Here is a 19,528-nt window from a genome sequence, read left to right as displayed (position 1 = left end):
AAGACGGGGAGAACGAGGCTCCTGCCGCCTCATATACAGACTTGGCCAGAAGGTCAACCTGGCGGTCAGTGGGATCCTTAAGAGAAGTGCCATCAGCCACAGCTACGACTGTGCGGGCTGAGATTCTGGACACCGGAGGGTCTACCTTTGGGGACTGGGCCCAGTCCTTAACCACCTCCGGTGGAAAAGGAAAACGGTCATCTGAACTACGCTTCGGAAAACGTTTGTCAGGACAGGCCCTGGGCTTGTTAACAGTGGTGTGAAAGCTGGAGTGGTTAAAAAACATACTCCTAGGTTTCTTAGGAGAGGTAAACTGGTGTACCTCTACCAGAGAGGGTTGTTCCTCTGACTCTTGTGGGTTGAGGTTCAGTACGAAGTTAATGGACGCAATCAAGTCACTAACATCCGCATCACCCTCAGACAAGTCAATGGGGTACATAGAGGCAGCGTCTGAGCCCACAGTAAGCGAATCCTCCTCGCCCTGCACCTCGGCTTGTGAATCAGAGCCGTGGGACGAGGAAGGAGAAGGTTCCCTGCGTCTCCGTTTAGGGGGACGGGGTCCTAGGACATGCTCTGAGGGCTCTGCAGAGCTCGGAGCCGCAGAGACACCCTGAGAGGGGGGCTGATGCATGGACAGCAGTGTCCGGGACAGCTGCCCCATGGAGTCGGCAAAAGACTGGGAAATAGCTTGTGAAAAGGATGCTACCCAAGCCGGGGGTTCAGCCACCGGGGCCGGAGCAGCCGGAGGGACCCCTGCGGAGGCTCCAGGCTGAGACACAACCATGTTAGCACAGGCATCACAATGTGGGTATGTGCTTGGCTCTGGCAGAATGAGCTTACACGCAGTGCATATAGCGTACATGTTTGCAGCCTTGCTCCTAGTGACAGACATGCTGCTGAGGTGGAAGCTCTGCAGCCAGAATACACTCCTGTAGAATGCCTGAGAGTGTAATAAAAGTCCACAACCAGAGGTTGTGGCTTACCAGCCCGTGCTCTCTGTGTGCCCTCCGGATTCCACCGCTCCCCTGTGAAGCGTCAGCCTTCCTAACAGTATGCAGCTGCAGCATCCAGCGCCTTCCAGTGTAAGAACGCTGAGAAAATGGCGCTGGGAGAAGGAGGGGGGGCGTGTATAAGCCCAAGAGCGGGTAAAACGGAGGGCAGAGAGATACAGGAAGAGATACAGGGGAGGGGACATCTCCCCAGAGAGGAGTGCCCTCTCCTCTGCTGGTCGGGCGGTGGGCGGCGCTGTATGCAAAACATGCAGAGAAGCCAAAACTGAAACTAGGCCCAAACTGAAGCCGGGGCCTAGATTTTAAAATGCGGCCGACGAGCAGGCACCTTCGGCGCGGTTCTCAGGGGAAATCCCCAGAATCGGCCGGAATTTACAGTAATGCTAAAACACATACTGTCCCCCTAATAAAAGTACCCGGGACCCCTGAAAAACGTCTCAATACTTAGCTTTTGAGACGCAGGGCCATGTCCCTGGAGAGGGGGGTAAATGCTCCTTCCAGCAGGAACCAGACAGGGCTGCGGATGGAGACCGGTCTTCTGCAAGCAGAGAGGACCGTGGAGGCTCCCACTTCAACCCAGAGCCTCTTAGAGGATGTGAAGGAGCGCGGCATGTGAAGGCTCCAGCCTTATAAAGTCAACCTTAACAGCACCGCCGACAGAGTGGGGTGTGAAGGGACATGCCGGGAGTCCAGACTGGACCCGCTTTTCTTCCAAATCTTTAAAATTAAAATGAGAAAAAAATATCAGAGAATGCAAGTGTGTGATCCTCCTGAAACACAAAGCATTGAACTGGGTAGATTGTCATCCAGGGGGTGTATATAGCCCGGAGGGAGGAGCTACACGTTTGAGTGTAGTACTTTGTGTGTCCTCCGGAGGCAGAAGCTATACACCCATGGTTTGGGTCTCCCATAAGGAACGATAAAGAAATGATAAGTGAAGGGAAACAAGGGGTGAGAAACAAGGGAGCGTTAAGACCAAAGTGCACAAATTGGATGAAAATAGGACATGACAAGCATTCAGGAAATAACTCGGCCGGCAATTTTAACGAATATGGGCAACTTAAGGGGAAGGTGCTGTGATGTTTACTTTTGTATTAAGAATTTATTATATAATCAATTATTTTTAATACAATCCACTGCGACCAGGCCCGGGGCTTCAAAGGGCCCGTCCAGGACCTCAGCACTTGGTTCAGCTGGAAGTAAAACCAAGTACCACATCCAGCTGACATGTATTGCAGCACTGAGCCCAGTCTGGACCCTGTGCTGCAAACTGCGGTGGAACACGGTCACTGCAGCCGCTCTGGGGATAACACATGTCCCGGCTACTTAAAAAATGCATATACACTTCTCTCTCCGCCCATAATCCTGCCCACCTCTTTCCACTGAAGCCGATGCCGAGAGGTGGGCAGGCTTATGGGTGGGGAGAGCAGTAATAGCAGCACAGTGATCACCCGCCCCCGGCTTTGTGTATCTGCTGGGCGATTGTCTGCTGCTATTAAAGAGTGCTCTCCTGCCCACCTGGAAGTCAGTGGATCCCCCGCTGGGCCCCTGACAGTCTCTCTTCCAGTATACAGCACAAACGCTGTATGTTCCATTTAGGTTCCACCCCTCCCGTCCATCAGAAAAGGGGACAAAGCTGATCATTGCCTTCTCCTCCTCAGCAAAGCCAGCCCCGCCCACAAGAGTAAGCCCTGCCCACCAGCACGGAGCTGCTGTGGAGTCTCAAGCCTGTGCAGTGTGTGCTGCAAAAATATGAGACACTTCTGAGGAGAGTATCGCTCCCTCCTGCATGTCATCGCCCTGTAGTCGGCACTAGCAGGAGCGGAGGCTCCAGAATACACAATGCGACCTGAAGTGAGTACTAGAGCTCCCTGAATGATGTCTCTAGCCCCACTCCCCTCTTCTATCCTCCTATTTGCCCCTCACAGTTGCTCTCTCCTGCCCCCTCCCCCACTGCCCTGTAGGCAGCTGATGATGCCTCATTGCTGTCCTGTGATGGTGGCCGGGTCTCCTCATCTTCATGGTTTGCTGCCACACATCCAACTTTATTTTTTTGTATATACAGGGAGTTTAAAAATGCAGACATATACAGTATATAACAAATATATAACAAATATAGTGTGCATGTCTGCATTTGTGCGAAGAAGTGACTGTGTACATCTGACATTTCAGTGATAAAATTCAGACGTTAAAAGCGTAAATAATACTAAAAGTACCAAAAAACCCGCTTAAAAATGGCAAAACTCGTACACCATTAAAAAAAACAACCGTTTTATATGCAAAATGAATAAATCTAGAATGTTATTTTTAGCACAAATATGTACAGAAAAAAAAAAGTGAATGGGGCAATATACAAGGACGGGAACATATAAGAGGATGGGGGACAAAGATACAAGCATGGGATGGGGAAACTGGATGCTGAGGGAATAAGGCTCTTTCCGTCAGGACCCAGCTTCTGCATGCTTTGCTATACATTTGTGCCTGAACCCCACTTTCCCATGCTCTACTAAACATCTTTCCCATGCTCGGCTATATATTTTCCTTCAGTACCCAGCTTTCCCATGCTTTGATATCCAGGGCAAGCTGGGTGCTGAGGTAAGGATGTACAGCAGAGCATCGCAAAAATGAATGCTGAGATAAAGATGCATAGCAGAACATCGGAAAGCCGGGTGCTGAGGGAAAGATGTACAGCAGAACATGGGAAAGCTGGGTGCTGATGGAAAGAGGGATATCAGAGCATGGGAAAACTGGGTGCTGAGGAAAATATGTTTAGAAGACCATGGGAAGGCAGGGTGCTGAGTGAAAGATCCAAGTGTCAGCATAATTATCCTGTACTCCGAACTGAGGAGGTGAGAGGAGACGGGGGGGGGCAAGTCCAAAATTTTGCACCTGGGCCCATTGAACTCTAGTTACACCACTGCCACCCTGAGCTGTGTATCTTATGCTCATCATACGTTATACCCCCAGAACTGTGTATGTAATGCTCATCACGTTATACCCCAGAGCTGTGTATCTAATGCCCATCATGTGCTATACCCCCAGAGCTGTGTATCTAATGCCCATCATGTGTGGTGACCCTCCCCCCAAAGCTGTATATCCAATTGCCATCACATATTGTACCCCCAGAGCTATGTATGATGCCAATCACATGTTGTACCCCTACAGCCCTGTATCTAATGCCCATTACGTGTTGTACCCCCAGAACTGTGTATCTAATGTCCATCATGTGCTGTATAGACCGCAGGGACTCGTATCCAATCCCAGGGTGTGTTACAAATTACAGCACTGCTCCCCTAAAAGTGGAAGGAGCAGTGCACACATTACATTATTGCTCCCATAGAAGTGGATGGAGTGGGGAAATCACACATTACACCACTGCCCCATTGAAGTGGATTAAGAAGGGAATCACATTATACTACTACTCCCATAGAAGTAGATGGAGCCGTGTCTCATCTTAAGCTACTTTTCCCATAGAAGTTAATGGAATGGGTTCACACATTACACCACTGCACCCATAAAAGTGGACGGAGCAGTGTCACATATTTCCCTACTGCTCCCATAGAAGTGGACCAAGCGGTGTCATAAAGCACACTACTGCTCCCATAGAAGTGGACGAAGGAGGTCTCACATTACACTGCTGGAATCAGGATCTCTGCCCCTACATTATGCTGCTCTTTGATTAGGTGATAAAAACCTGGCGATTCCCTTTAATAGCTCATAACATGCGAGGAATTCAAAACTGCATGAAAGAAAATTCTGTGTGTAGTCAAAATTAATCTCTTTATGGTTTTGCTTACTAGTGCTCCTCTGACAAGATCTATCCAGTTTTGAAGGCTATAAAGAAGAGCTTAAATGAATCTCAGCAGGTTTTTGCAATGTAATCTGTCAGCAGCATAATGTTAGGGCTGAGACCCTGACAGCAGCAATGAGTCACTAAAGTAGATTTTTCTGTTTCATTAAAATCAGTGCTTTATCAGATGGCAATTGTAAGTACAGGACTAGATGTCTAGTGCCTCTTAGTCAACTGCTCTGTGTAACCCCTCCACCACGGATTAATAACTTTCTGTCAATGAACAGAGTACACATAAAGCTGCCCATCAGTGGTGTGAACAGGTTATACATGGATCAGCATTCTGAGCACTGCTAGATATACAGCACAGAAAATCGTGATTGTAACAATGACCTTCCTGCCCTACCTACCTACTGCATGATGCTCTCAGATTACATAGCAAAAACCTGGTGACAGTCCATCTATTAAAGGGAATTTAAGTCCTATAGTATTTGGTGAGAGTTCTGTCAGTTTATGACTAAAGGCCGCTTTACACGCTGCAATCACGCTAGCGAGATCGCTAGCGTGCGTACCCGCCCCCATCGGTTGTGCGTCACAGGCAAATCGCTGCCCGTGGTGCACAACATCGCTCGGACCCATCACACTACTTACCTGCCTAGCGACGTCGCTGTGACCGGCAAACCGCCTCCTTTCTAAGGGGGCAGTTTGTCCGGCATCACAGCGACGTCACTAAGCTGCCGCCCCATAGAAGCGGAGGGGCGGAGATGAGCGGGACGTAACATCCCGCCCACCTCCTTCCTTCCTCATTGCCGGCGGCCGCAGGTAAGGTGAGGTTCCTCGTTCCTGCAGTGTCACACATCGCGATGTGTGCTGCCACAGGAATGACAAACAACATCGTACCTGCAGCAGCAATGATATTTGGGAAATGGACGACGTGTCAACGAGCAACGATAAGGTGAGTATTTTTGCTAGTTAGCGGTCGTTCATACGTGTCACATGCAACAATGTCGCTAACGAGGCCGGATGTGCGTCACGAATTCGGTGACCCCAACGAGATCGCGTTAGCAATGTCTTTGCGTGTAAAGCGGCCTTAACACTGAGCTTCAGCACACTATAGAGCAAGAACAACTTTGCTGCTGCCTCGAACACAGCAACTGGAAGAAAAGCTTACATGAATGGGCTGATGGAGATGTTAGGAAGAAGCACACCTTGGATTCCCGTGTTCCGAGACAAAATACTAAGGTAATAATGTCTCGTTATGCACAGTGTGTAGATTAATTAGGATACTGCCAGGGCCGCCACCGGAAGGGGGGATGGGGGACAGGACTCTCGTCCGGGGCCCCAACAGAAGGGGGGCTCCTTCACACTTTATTTATTGGCTTGTGTGTGAGGTGTAGAGGCAGAGCAGGGATGGAGGCAAAGCTGGAGTGGTCTCAAGGGGGCCCCAAAATTATGCCAGCCAGGGGCCCTGAAATTCCTAGTGGCAGCTCCGATACTGCACAAAGCACTATGAAATAATACACCTAAACGTAGTACTAGAATTCTGAAGAATAGAAATTCTGGAGCTTTGGCATTTATCACGTAATATACCTTGAGTGTATCGAAGTAACAAAGAGACTCGTTCTCGTAGAGTAAAGGATCCAGGGCACGCATTAGGAGAATTATAGTCAGGACACACCCTAAACACAAAAGGGAAGACAAAGAAAAAAAGTGAAAATACGACACAAACCGCTACACAAATCACCCATAAAATTTAAAAGGAGTTAGCCATTTTCCGGACACACTGACTACCACTTCCGTTCACATGCTCTTCCATCAGCAGACAATGTATGTACAGATCAGTCAGTGGTCAGTTTGTAAGGAAAGCTGCATTAACAAGAGAAAGTTGACAACCTACTTAACCCTTTACCTCGGAAGCTCAGTTTACACCCTCCTCTGACCTGTGCCACTTTATAATGGTAATAACTTTGGAATGCTTCTTACAATCGCTGAGATTTTAAAAATGTTTTACTTCATGTTAGAGATGAATTCACGTTTATAAAGATATTGGAAATTTGGTGAAAATTTAGTAAAATTTGCAATTTACAAACTATTTTGCGTGGTATAACTGTTAAAATGGCATAAAAATTCAAAGCTGTTGTCCCACAAAGTACACACAGTGGGCAAAATAAGTGTTTGATACTCTGCCGACTTTGCAAGTTTAATCACCTACAAAGAATGGAGATAGCTGTAATTTTTTATGGCAGGAATACTTCAACTGTGACAGACAGAATAAATCCAGACAATCACATTGTATGATTTTCAAATAAGTAATTTGCATTTTATTGCATGAAACAAGTATTTGATCACCTACAAATCAGCAAGAATTCTGGCTCTCACAGACCTATTATTTTTTCTTTAAGAAACCCCCCTACTCTGCACTTTTTACCTGTATTAATGTTACCAGTTTGAACTCATTACCTGTATAAGGCCCTGTGCCCACATTGTTTTTTTGCTGCGTTTTTGGTGCAGTTTGTGTTCATAAACTTCATGCAGTCATTCCCCAGCAAAGTCTATGAGAAATCCAAAATGCTGTGCGCACGTAGGTTCTTTTTTCCTTACAAGTTTTGCTGCCGTTTTTCTGCTGCAAAAAGAAGCAACATGTCACTTCTTTTCTGCAGGTCCCTGCGTTTTGCTATTGATAATGTTATAAAATGCAGGGATAAAAATGCAGGCAAAAATGCACCAAGCCGCGGTACAAAAGCATGCATTTTTCGGCCAGAGGTGTGTTTTTCTGCCAGAGGGTGTGTTTTTTTGCTGGAGAAACAAAGCTGCAGTGTGTGCACATAGTCTAAAAGACATCTGTCTATATACTCAATCAATCACATTCCACCATGGCCAAGGCTGAAGAGCTGTCAGGGGCACGCCAGGGGCAAAATTTATACCTGCACAAAGCTGGGATGGGCTACAGGACCAGAGGCAAGCAGCTTGGTGAGAAGGCAACAACTGTTAGCACAGATATTACAAAATAGAAGACTCTCAATCTTACTCGGTCTGAGGCTATGTGCAAGATCTTGCCTCGTGGGGTAGGGATAAATTTGAGAAAGATCAGGAATCAGCCCAGGACTACATGGGAAGATCTGATCAAAGACCTGAAGAGAGCTCAGACCACAGTCTCATAGATTACAAATAGCACCACAATACGCCATCATGAATTAAAATCCTGCAGGGTATGCAAGGTCCCCCTGCACATGTTCAGGCCCATTTGAAGCTCAACAATGAACATCTGGGTGATCCAGAGGAGGCAAGAGAGAAGGTCATGTGGTTAGATGAGACAAAAAGAACTTTTTGGTATGAACTACACTCGCCGTTTTTGGAGGAAGAAGCACGAGTACAACCTCAAGAACACCGTCCCAGCCGTGAACTTTATTGAAGGAAGGATGGATGGGGTCATGTATCGTGAGATTTTGGCCAACAACCTCTTTGCCTCAGTAAGAGCATTGAAGATGGGTTGTGGCTGGTTTCTTCCAGCATGGAAATGACCTGAAACACACAGCCAGGGCAACTAAGGAGTGGCTACATAAGAAGCATTTCAAGGTTCTGGAGTCGCCTAGGTAGTCTCCAGGCCTGGACCCAATAGAACATTTTTGGAGGGAGCTGAAACTCAATTTTGCCCAGTGACAGCCTCATAATCTGAAAGAACTGGATTAGATCTGTATGGAGGAGTGGGCCAAAATCCCTGCTGCAGGGTGTGAAAACTTGATCAAGAACTGTTCTGTTTTTCTATTGCATAAAATGCAAAATAATTATTTAAAAATCATACAATGTGATTTTCTAGCCTTTTTTTTTTTTTAATTCTGTGTGTCACAGTTGTAGAGTACCTACAATTAAAATTCCAGACCTTTCCATTTTTTGTAGGTGGAAAAACTTGCAAAATTGGCCATGTATCAAATACTTGTTTTGCCCACTGTACTGTGTAATGGCTGTGTCTGACCGAGCAAGAACATTGTTGACCTATATCACATTTCCTGACCAGGGGAGGAATCAAAATTAAAATAGACAGTACAGCTGATTCTTTCTGTGAGGTAAAACACTTCCCTGTCTGATAAAAAAACAAAACAGGCTGGTAAATGTTTTACCCTGCAGAAAAAAAAAAAAAATGTACGTATGTCACAAAATTCGATTGTGGAACCAGTTATTCCAAGAACGACTGATTAAATGTACCTTGCCTACAGTTAAAGGGGTTTGTCCCACAAGTACTGTAAGCATTAAACAATTGGAGAAAAAGGAATTGACAGTACAACCACTGAAAACAGAAAAGCTCTCCTTTTTTTTCATTAGAAATCTATAAAAAAAAATAAATTATATACCGTATATATAATCACCATTTGGTACATACTTACATGTTTATTGAATACACAACACCCTTAAGGCCGCTTTACACGCTGCGACATCGCTAGCATCGGCTAGCGATGTCGCATGCGGTAGCACCCGCCCCCGTCGGTAGCACGATATGTGGAGATCGCTGCCGTAGCTAGCATTATCGCTACGACAGCGTCACCCGCACATACCTGTGCAGCGACGTCGCCGTGACCGGCGAACCGCCTCCTTTCTAAGGGGGCGGTTCGTTCAGCATCACAGCGACGTCACAGCAGCGTCACTGAACCACCGCCCAATAGAAAAGGAGAGGAGGAGATGAGCGGCCGGAACATCCCGCCCACCTCCTTCCTTCCTCCTTTTCCGGTGGACGAAAAGCGATGTGTGCTGCCGCAGGAACGGCAAACAACATAGTTACTGCAGCAGCAACGATAATTGGGAATAGGGGGCATGTCACCGATGAGCGATTTTGAACGTTTTTGCGACGACTCAAAATCGCTCATAGGTGTCACACGCAACGACATTGCTAAAGCGGCCGGATGTGCGTCACAAATTCCGTGACCCCAACGAGATTTTAGCGATCTCGTAGCGTGTAAAGCCCCCTTTAGTCTATACTAAACGTATATGCAAAAATATGCAAGTCTGTAAACAACGGTGATTACATTTGTTTCTATACCTTTTTTATACCCTAATTGATTTCTAATAAAAAAGCAAAGCTTTATAGTGCTGTGCTATCATCGATAGGCTGTGCTATCAATTCCTCTTTCTCCAATTGTTTAACCCTTTCACCATGCAGCCTGTTTTAAACTTCCTAATGAGGCCAAATTTTACAATTCTGACCAGCGTCACTTTATGAGATTATAACTCTGGAACACTTCAATGGATCCCAGTGATTCTTACGGCCCTGTGCACACGCTGCGGTTTTGCTGCAGAAAATGTTCATAAGCTCACTGCAGCCCTTCCCCAGCAACACCTATGGTTAAAAAAAAAAAAAGAAAGAAGGCTGTGCGCACACTGCGGTTTTTTCACCAACAGGTTTTGCTGCGGAATTTCCGCTGAGGAAAAGAATTGCATGTCACTTCTTTTCCGCAGGTACCTTTACCCCACTGACTAATGTAATCATGAAATACCGCAGGGAATAACGCAGGTAGCAAATTATGTGCGTTTCACTGCGTTATTCCCGTGGTATTTCGTGTTTTTCGCGACATAGTGATCATCACTTCCCTGCGTTTTGCAAGGAAGTGATGTCACTAGAAGAGGAATTTGAAATTGATCAGACAGTAAAACACACACACACACACACACACACACAGAAACATACATGTATGATACACAGACACATAAAAATCAGGCAACATACATTCGGAGGGCTGATATTTGGCCAGATACCACTCCCATATAAAAAGTCTATGGGGACCAGAATCGGGCGCAAAGGGGTAGGAGCAAGCGCTTCATACTTACCGATCACCGGGCGGCTGTCACACTGCTCCCGCAGCAGCTCTTTCATCTTCCCGAGCCGCCGCTCATTAGTCTCATAACATATTCACGCCTTCCCTGCTCACCGGTGGCTGTGATTGGTTGCAGTGAGACAGCTGTCACTCAGCGTGGGGGCTCGTCTGAATGCAACCAATCACAGCCGCCGGTGGGCGGGTCTATATCGTGCAGTACAATTAAAAAAACAAAAAACAAAAAAAAAAAAAACCACAACAACAACTGCGTCTGGTCCCCTCCAATTTTGATACCAGCCACGATAAAGCCTCACGGCTGAAGGCTGGTATTCTCAGGATGGGGAGCCCCACGTTATGGGGAGCCCCCCAGCCTAAAAATATCAGCCAGCAGCTGCCCGGAATTGCCACATCCTTTAGATGCGCCAGTCCCGGGACTCTATCCGGCTCATCCCGATTGCCGTGATGCGGTGGCAATCAAGATAATAGAGAGTTAATAGCAGCCCATAGCTGCCACTAAGTCCAAGATTAGTAATGCAGCGTCTATGACACGCCATGACTAATCTGTAAGTGACAGTAAATAAACATATACACCGAAAAATCCTTTATTTAAAATAAAACACAAAAAAGTCCCCTCTTTCACCACTTTATTAAAATCCCCAAATACCCCTCCAGGTCCGGCGTAATCCACACGATGTCCCACGACGCTTGCATACCGATCCAGCGAGTGACATAGTACTCAATGCAGCCCCGTGAACGAGGCTGCAGGGGTAACTCCAGGTCATTTCTCAGTCGGTGAGGTCAACACATTACCACTCGCGAGATTCATCTATCCATTAGCCATCTATCCATCCATCTCTCTTATTACCCATCTCTCTATTACCCATCCATCCATCTATCTCTCTATTACCCATCCATCCATCCTCCCTCCCTCTATTATCTAGCCATCCCCCATTATCTATCTATCCCTCTATTATCTATCTATCTCTCTATCTATTATCTATCTGAAGGAAATTACACTTTTTTTTCAATGTGCTATAATGCATTGAATGCATTAAAAACGGATTTTGGTGTACTCACCGTAAAATCGTTTTCGCTTAGCCATCATTGGGGGACACAGGACCATGCTGCTTATCCATAGGAGGACACTAAGTAGATGCAAAGATGTTAGCTCCTCACCTGCAATATACACCCCCTGGCCCAGCCAGGCTACTTCAGTTTTAGTACACAAGCAGTAGGAGAACAAGTAACAAAAAACGTGAGTAAATACTCATAACAAAAAAGTACTGAGAGAGAAAAAAGCTAAGGCCCAACAGAGCAACAGGGAGGGTGCTGTGTCCCCCAATGATGGCTAAGAGAAAACAATTTTACGGTAAGTACACAAAAATCCGTTTTTCTGACGCCTCATTGGGGGACACAGTACGTTGGGACGTCCTAAGGCAGTCCCTGGGTGCGTAAACAAACAACGCAACCCAAGGACTAGGAACCAGTCCAAGATAGCCAGGAGCGCCTACTGAGATAGGTGCTCCACAATCGTTTGCAGAATTTTCCTACCTAGGTTTGCCTCAGCCTGGGTATGGACTCGGTAATGCTTTGAAACAGTACGTAGGCAAGACCAGGTCGCAGTCTTACACCCCTGTTCCACTGAAGCCTGATGCCCAAGAGGCGCCAACTGCTCGCGTGGAATGAGTCCGCAGGCCACTAGGAATGGGCTTGAGTTTCAAGTGGTAGACCTCCTGGATCACAGAGCGAATCCAGCGAGCCAGCGTTGCATATGAAGCTGCCTCTCCTTTCTTAGGCCTTTCAGGAATGATGAACAAGGAGTCCATGTTCCTAAAGGGGCTGTCCTGGGTACGTAATATCTGAGAGCCCTCACAAGGTCTAGCGAATATAGGAACCTTTCCACCCTATGGACTGGGTGGACAAAAAGGAAGGCAGAACAATGTCCTCGTTCATATGAAATGAGGAATTAACCTTCGGAAGAAAATCCGGAAGGGGGGCGTAGAACCACCTTGTCGTGATGAAAGATCAGAAAGGGTTCACGGCAAGAGAGTGCTGCCAGTTCCGAAACGTGTCTGATGGACGTAATCGCCACTAAGAATTTTACCTTCCAGGAGAGAAGAGCAAGAGAAGATTCCTTAAGAGGTTCAAAGGGGGACCTCTGGATACCGTCCAAAACGAGATTGAGGTCCCATGGGTCCAGCGACCGTTTGTACGGGGAAACTAGATGGGAAATGCCCTAGAGGAAAGTCTAGACTTGCGGATTGCAAGCTAGGCGGTATTGATAGAATATTGAGAGAGATGAAACCTGCCCCTTAAGGGAGCTGAGGGCCAACCCCTTTTGCAACCGGACTGCAAAAATAAAAATCAAGAATTCTGGGGATCGCCAGAGGCATAGGTTGGACATTAGATTCCCTGCACTGGGAAAGGAAAGTTTTCCACGTACGGTGGTAAATACGGGATGAAGGTCGGCTTTCGGGCACTGTACATGGTGGAGATGACCACGGGAGAGAATCTCGCTCTTGTTAAAGTCCAGGTCTCTATGGCCAGGCCGTCAGCTTCAGGGCTCTGGAATTCTGATGGGAAATGGGCCCTTGGGTCAGCAGGTCTTGGATGCTTACGAGGCGCCATGAGCAATTGTACTAATTCGGCATACCAGGCGCACCTGGGCTAGTCCGGTGCTATTAGTATCATCGGGACTCCTTCTACCTTGATCTTCCTGATTACTCGCGGCAGCAGGGGCTGGAGGCGAAAAACATGTAAGGTAGACGGAAGTGACTTCAGGAGACTAGAGCATCCGCGCCAATGGACTGTGGATCACGTGACCTGGCTAAGAACGCGGGTACCTTTGTGTTCAACCTTGAGGCCATTAGATCCACGTCTGGTGTACCCCAGCGAGTGCAGATTATGGGAACACTTCTGGGTGGAGAAAACACTCTCCGGCGGCCAGGCCTTGGCGACTTAGAAGGTCCGCCGCCCAGTTCTCTACTCCCGGTATGTGTAACGCTGAAAACACAGACCCCCGTCGATTCGGCCCAGGTGAGGATCCTGAGGACCTCAAGATAAGCTGTCTTGCTGCTGGTACTTCCCTGCAGATTGATCTAGGCCACAGCTGTTGCATTGTTAGCAGAATGAGGGAATGACCTGAGCGCGAGAAAGATCGCGCTGATTTTCAGGATGATTTCTGGGAAGGGAAGACTCCTGGGGCGTCCAACGTCCCCAAGCAGTGTGGAGCCAGTGCGCTGCTCCCCAGACTAAGAGGCTGGCATCTGTAGTCAGGAGTAGCCAGTCCACTTGGGGGAGAAAAAACTCCCTCTCGATATGGAAGAGGACTGAAGCCACCAGCAAAGCGCATACCTGACTGAAGGTGTCAGGTGAAAAGTTCGTCCAAGGAAAGGGGCTCTTGTCCCAGGTAGCTAGAAGCGCAAGCTGCAGTGGGCGGTGGTGTGGCTAAGTGAGCAGCACTGACTCTATAGCCACCGATATCCTACCTAGCACTCTCATACTGAATCGTATGGAGCGAGAGGAGTATGTAGAAGGCAGTGTACCGCTTGTTGTAGAGCGGTCGCCTTGTCTTGAGGGAGAAATATCAAGCCCCGAAGGGTGTCCAGGGACATGCCCAGGGAGGTGACGGATTTTGACGGGACTGGGGATGATTTGACTGGAGTCAGAAGCCGCCCAAAGCAGGATAGGGTGCCCACAGAGATCCACACGCTGGTTGAGCCCTTGATGAGGAGGTCATCCAAGCAAGGCAGAACAGCCATTCTCTTAGCGTGAAGGGCACTCTTAGCGTGAAGGGCACCTTTGTTAAGACCCTTGGTGCTGTGGCAGAGCTGAGGGTAGGGCCACAAATGAAAAAAAAAGTCCTGAACAGCGAAGTGGAGGAACTTTTGGTGAGCTGGAGCGATGGGTATGTGCAGGTACGCGTCCCTGATAGCTAGGGAGGCAAGGAATTCTCCTTCGACCATAAAGGTAAAAATGGACCCTAGGAATTCCATTCTGAATCTCCTTAAGTGCATGTTTGCACAGGTGTTAGAGGTCCAGGATGGGTCGAACTGACCTGTCCTTTTTTGGGGACCACGAGAGGTTGGAATAGAAGGCCTTGAACTTCTCGCCGTCCGGAACAGGTACCATCACCCCCGCCGTTTGGGGGGAGTGGATCGCTGCGGAGAAGGCCTCGCGGTGTTTTGGAGCCTTTGGGGGGGGGGGGGGGGAATTCAATGTGGTAACCAGAAGACACAAGGTATCGCACCCATTTGGGGTCTGAGGCGGCAGCCCAGATGGAGGAGGACGAGACTCCTCAGTCTTTGTCTAGACTGCCAGAACGAGGTGGACCCGGGGAGGGCTGAGAAGGTCGGGCCGCCCTGCGTGTCTAGTAAAAAAACATCCTGGGCTAGAGTTGGGGGAGGGAGGTACTCTTTTCCTCCCGTGGCGTCAGACAAAAAAAAAAGAAAAAAAAAAAAAAAAAAGAGCCTGTCCAGACGATCGGCAAACCATCGGTCTGGAAAGGAGTACTGTGAGAGGCTTCTTAGAGACCGAGTCCGCTCTCAATTATCAGAACCAGAGGGCCTTACAGATGGCTATGGTATTTGAGGCGGCAACTGCGCAGGTAGCAGCGTCGAGGGAGGCCTGCATGAGGTACTCTGCCGCCGCAGCAATGTGAACTGTTACATCTGTGAGGGTCTCAGGGAAACAGACAGGAGGGTCCTTCAGGCAGGCGGAAGCCGGGTGAGGGTCCACCGAGGCCGGATCAGCCCAGCCCTTAGAGACAGCTAAGCCAAAGGGGTACCGGGACTCCATGAGTTTACAGATACCGAAGCGGCGTCAAAAAACGTTTGTTTTTTTTTTAGGTTTCTTCACCCTTTTAAAAGGAGACCGCAGGGTCAGTAGTGGATGGGAGATCTTCCACATGCAGAGTTTTGGTTGATTGCTGCAATAAGGGAGTCCATCGCAGCTTGATCGCTCGGGGAAGTTGAAACCAAGGAATCATCCCGGTACAAACATCATTGCCCTTCCACCGGCTCCTCAGACCGCGGAACACGTGGGAGAACCCCATCTGTGTACCCCAGAGGGAGAACCATGGAGGTCATGCCCTTTTTCTGATCTGCAACCGGTGAAGCAGAGGGCTGATTCTTATCAGAAGGACCCTCTATAGAGGTGTCATCAGGCTGTGTTCTGTCCAGGGGCCCCGAGGGGTGTGAGGATGATGTTGCATAGCCAGCACCAGGTTCTGGGAACTGTGCCCATTCCGGGGGACTGGGAGCCGTAGGCTCAGGGCTGGCAGCGGTTGCTGCGGTGGTGGAGGGGGGGGGGGGAAGAGCTACAGGGGCACCGGACTCACAGAAGGAAGAGGTGCTATCATCCCCTAGTAGCTCAGCGTGGCAGGATGCATTAAAAGTCTTATAGTTGTTGCTGTAGTTGTGCAGGGCATAAAACATGTGACTGGAGCCTCTGGCTGACAAACTCTGATTGTAATGAGGGAGCAATGCTCTGCACAGCTAATGTGCAAGTGAGGCTATAACTCACCCAGACCCTGATGACCCCTCCCCCCCTCCTCCTGTGTCACAGTTCCTGTGGGAAGGAGGAAGCCAGCTCTGAGAGACGCCCACAGGCTCTGATCACAACAAGAGGGAGCAATGCTCTGCAGATCCTGTGTGAGGAGGGTTACGCGCGCTTTCGTGAGGGGGCGTGGCTTAGAGTGTCGGAGGGGGCGGGGCTTAGCTTTGACAAGAAGGTATGAGAAAATATAATAAACAAAAAAAAAAATGATGGGAAGGGACTCCCCTTCCCCCCTCCAGCCCTGCACAACAATGGTGGACAGAAAAAACCTCTATAAGTGTACCGCAGCTGCGGCTGCACTGAGTCCTGGGAGCTGTCCCCTCCCCCCGCCACAGGTGGAATGCTATGCAGGAGTCTGCAATCAGCCCAATCCAGTCAGTGTGACCTTTGCTGTGCCCGGTCACAGAGCGTGCATCAACTCAGACCCTGCCAGAGGGACTGAGGAAGTTTTTCATCTGCTCTAGAAAAATCAGAAGGATCTCACCTCAACTCCTGTGGAGATGGCAGTCTGATGCCTGCTGCCTGGTCACACTGGTGCGGATCGTGTATCAACTCAGAGCCTGCCAGAGGGACTGAGGAAGTTTTTCATGTGCTCTGGGCTCTGGAAAATCAGTGCCATGAGACCTGTCGTCCAGTGAGTAACAACCCAGGATCCAGAGTCGCAGGAGGGGGTACGGGGAGGCGACACTCCGCGTTCCCGTCTGTTGATGGTTTTGGGAAATTGGTCCCCGAAGGAACCATCGCCCTCTAAAGACAAAAAATTCTTGCTGCCGTAGTCTGCAGAGATGTGCCTCCTATAGACACTAAGCTAAAACTGAAGTAGCCTGGCTGGGCCAGGGGGTGTATACTGCAGGGGAGGAGCTAACATCTTTGCATCTACTTAGTGTCCTCCTATGTCTAAGCAGCATAACACCCATGGTCCATGGTCCTGTGTCCCCCAATGAGGCGTCAGAGAAAACACAGGTACCAACCCGCGGCAAAACCGCATGCGGTTTGCCATGGTTTTTTACCGCAGGTGCGGTAATCTTTCAGACCCTGCAGAATTCCATTTTCTAATGCGCACTGGGCCTTAAATGCTACGATATCGTTAATGAATTATCGTCGGGGTCACGGTGTTTGTGACACACATCCGGCGTCATTAACGATATCGTAGCGTGTAACAGTTATGTGCGACCTTAAACGATCGTAAAAGCGGCAAAAATAGTTTGCTGCAGAAAGGTCGTCCTAAAACGAAAAATCGTTTACCTCTCATTAGCGTTGTTGTTACTCGTTCCTGCGGCAGCACACATCGCTGTGTGCGACACCGCAGGAGCAAGGAACATCTCCTTACCTGCCTCCACCGGCAATGCGGAAGGAAGAGGTGGGCGGGGATGTTTACGTCTCCGCCCCTCCGCTTCTATTGGACGCCTGCCGTGTGAGGTCGCTGTGACACCGCATGAACCGCCCCCTTAGAAAGGAGGCGTTTCGCCGGCCACAGCGACGTCGCCGGACAGGTAAGTCAGTCACCTGTAAACGAGGTTGTGCGCGACGGGCAGCGATTTGCCCGTGTCGCACAACCGACGGGGGCGGGTACAATCGCTTGCGATCTCGCTAGCGAGATCGCAGAGTGTAGAGCCCGCTTTAGACTGTCTTTCACAACACATTGTACGTTATGTTAGTAGTAAATTTAGGCCAATATTTTTTACTTTTATTTGTGAAAATATTGGAAATTTTTCCAACAAACATTTACAAAACCAAAATGTTTAGGGACCGCATCACATTTGAAGTGACTGAGTAATTATCAGAAAAAATACCAAAAAGTAACACCATGTTAAAAACTACACCTTTCAAAGTGTTCAGAACCCCATTAAGTAAGTTTATTGACCCTTCAGGAGCTTCACAGGAATAAAAGCAATATAGAAAGAAAAAAAATGAAAATTTTACTTTCCCACAAAAATGTAGATTTAGCCCAACATTTTAAATTTTCAAAGATAAAAAGAGTAAATGGACTATACAATTTGATGTGCATTTTGTCCTGAGTACGCCGATCCCCCCAAATGTGGTTCAAAACTACTGTTTGGGCGCACGGCTGGGTTTGGAAGGGAAGGAGCAAAATTTGATATTTGGAACGCAAAACTGACTGGAATCGATAGCAGACACCATATCATGTTTGCAGAGCCCCTGATGTGCCTAGACAATGGACACCCCTCACAAAAGACCCCACTTTGGAAACCAAAGTGGAACTTATTTAAAAGTGTGTTGAGCACCTTAAACCCCCAAGTACTTCACAGAAGTTTAGAACGTTGAGCCGTGAAAATTAAAAAATACAATTTTTCCACAAAAACGTTGCTTTTGTCCTAATTTTTTCATTACATAGGTAACAGGAGAATACGGACCATACAGTATGACAAAACCACACACGTGGTACAAAACTACTGTGTGACCACACGGCACAGGTCAGAAAGGAAGGAGCGCAATTTTGACTACAGTAGAATACATTGATCATGCCATTTCACACTTGAAGAACTCCTGACATATCAGCAGAAACCCACACAAGTGATCCATTTTAGAAACTACACCTCTCGAGAAATTTATTTAGGAGAGCAGCGAGCACTTTTAACCCTAAAGCGGGCTTTACATGCTGCGACATCGCTAATGCGGAGTCGTTGGGGTCACGGATTTTGTGACGCACATCCGGCCGCATTAGCGATGCCGTTGCGTGTGACACCGATAAGCGATTTTGCATCGTTGCAAAACCGTGCAAAATCGCTAATCGGCGACACGGGGGTTCATTCTCAATTATCGTTATTGCAGCAGTAACGAAGTTGTTCCTCGTTCCTGCGGCAGCACACATCGCTGCGTGTGACGCCGCAGGAGCGAGGAAGCTCTCCCTACCTGCCTCCCGGCCGCTATGAGGAAGGAAGGAGGTGGGCGGGACGTTACGTCCCGCTCATCTCCGCCCCTCCGCTGCTATTGGGCGGCGGTTCAGTGACGCTTCAGTGACGTCGCTGTGACACCGCACGGACCGCCCCCTTAGAAAGGAGGCGGTTCGCCCGTCACAGCGACGTCGCCGGACAGGTAAGTATGTGTGACGGCTCTGGGCGATGTTGTGCGGCACGGGCAGCGATTTGCCCGTGTCGCGCAACAGATGGGGGCGGGTACCCACACTAGCGATATCGGGACCGATATCGCAGTGTGTAAAGTAGCCTTAAGGCAACCCAGACAATTGTTAAACATTGGACTTAGTCAATGAAAAATTACCAATCTTTTTTTTCATTGAAATGTTGCTTGTTCCCAGATTTTATTTTCAAAAGGGGAGAAAATGAATGGTACAATTTGATACGAAATTTTTCCTAACTACACCGATACTTCATATGTGGTTGAAAACT

At 48.3% G+C, this 19,528-nt stretch overlaps 1 protein-coding gene across 1 annotated transcript in view; it reads right to left on the bottom strand.

The window, feature by feature from the left end:
- Positions 1–19,528, bottom strand: part of RABGGTA (Rab geranylgeranyltransferase subunit alpha) — a 170,413-nt gene that overhangs the window by 28,757 nt on the left and 122,128 nt on the right. The window contains exon 13 of the mRNA XM_075318985.1: positions 6,391–6,479. Coding sequence (XP_075175100.1) covers positions 6,391–6,479 — 89 coding nt within the window. The remainder of the gene's footprint in view (positions 1–6,390; positions 6,480–19,528) is intronic.

Source organism: Anomaloglossus baeobatrachus, chromosome 1 (genome assembly GCF_048569485.1).
Source record: "Anomaloglossus baeobatrachus isolate aAnoBae1 chromosome 1, aAnoBae1.hap1, whole genome shotgun sequence".
NCBI lineage: Eukaryota > Metazoa > Chordata > Amphibia > Anura > Aromobatidae > Anomaloglossus > Anomaloglossus baeobatrachus.
This window is presented reverse-complemented; position numbering and strand designations above follow the sequence as displayed.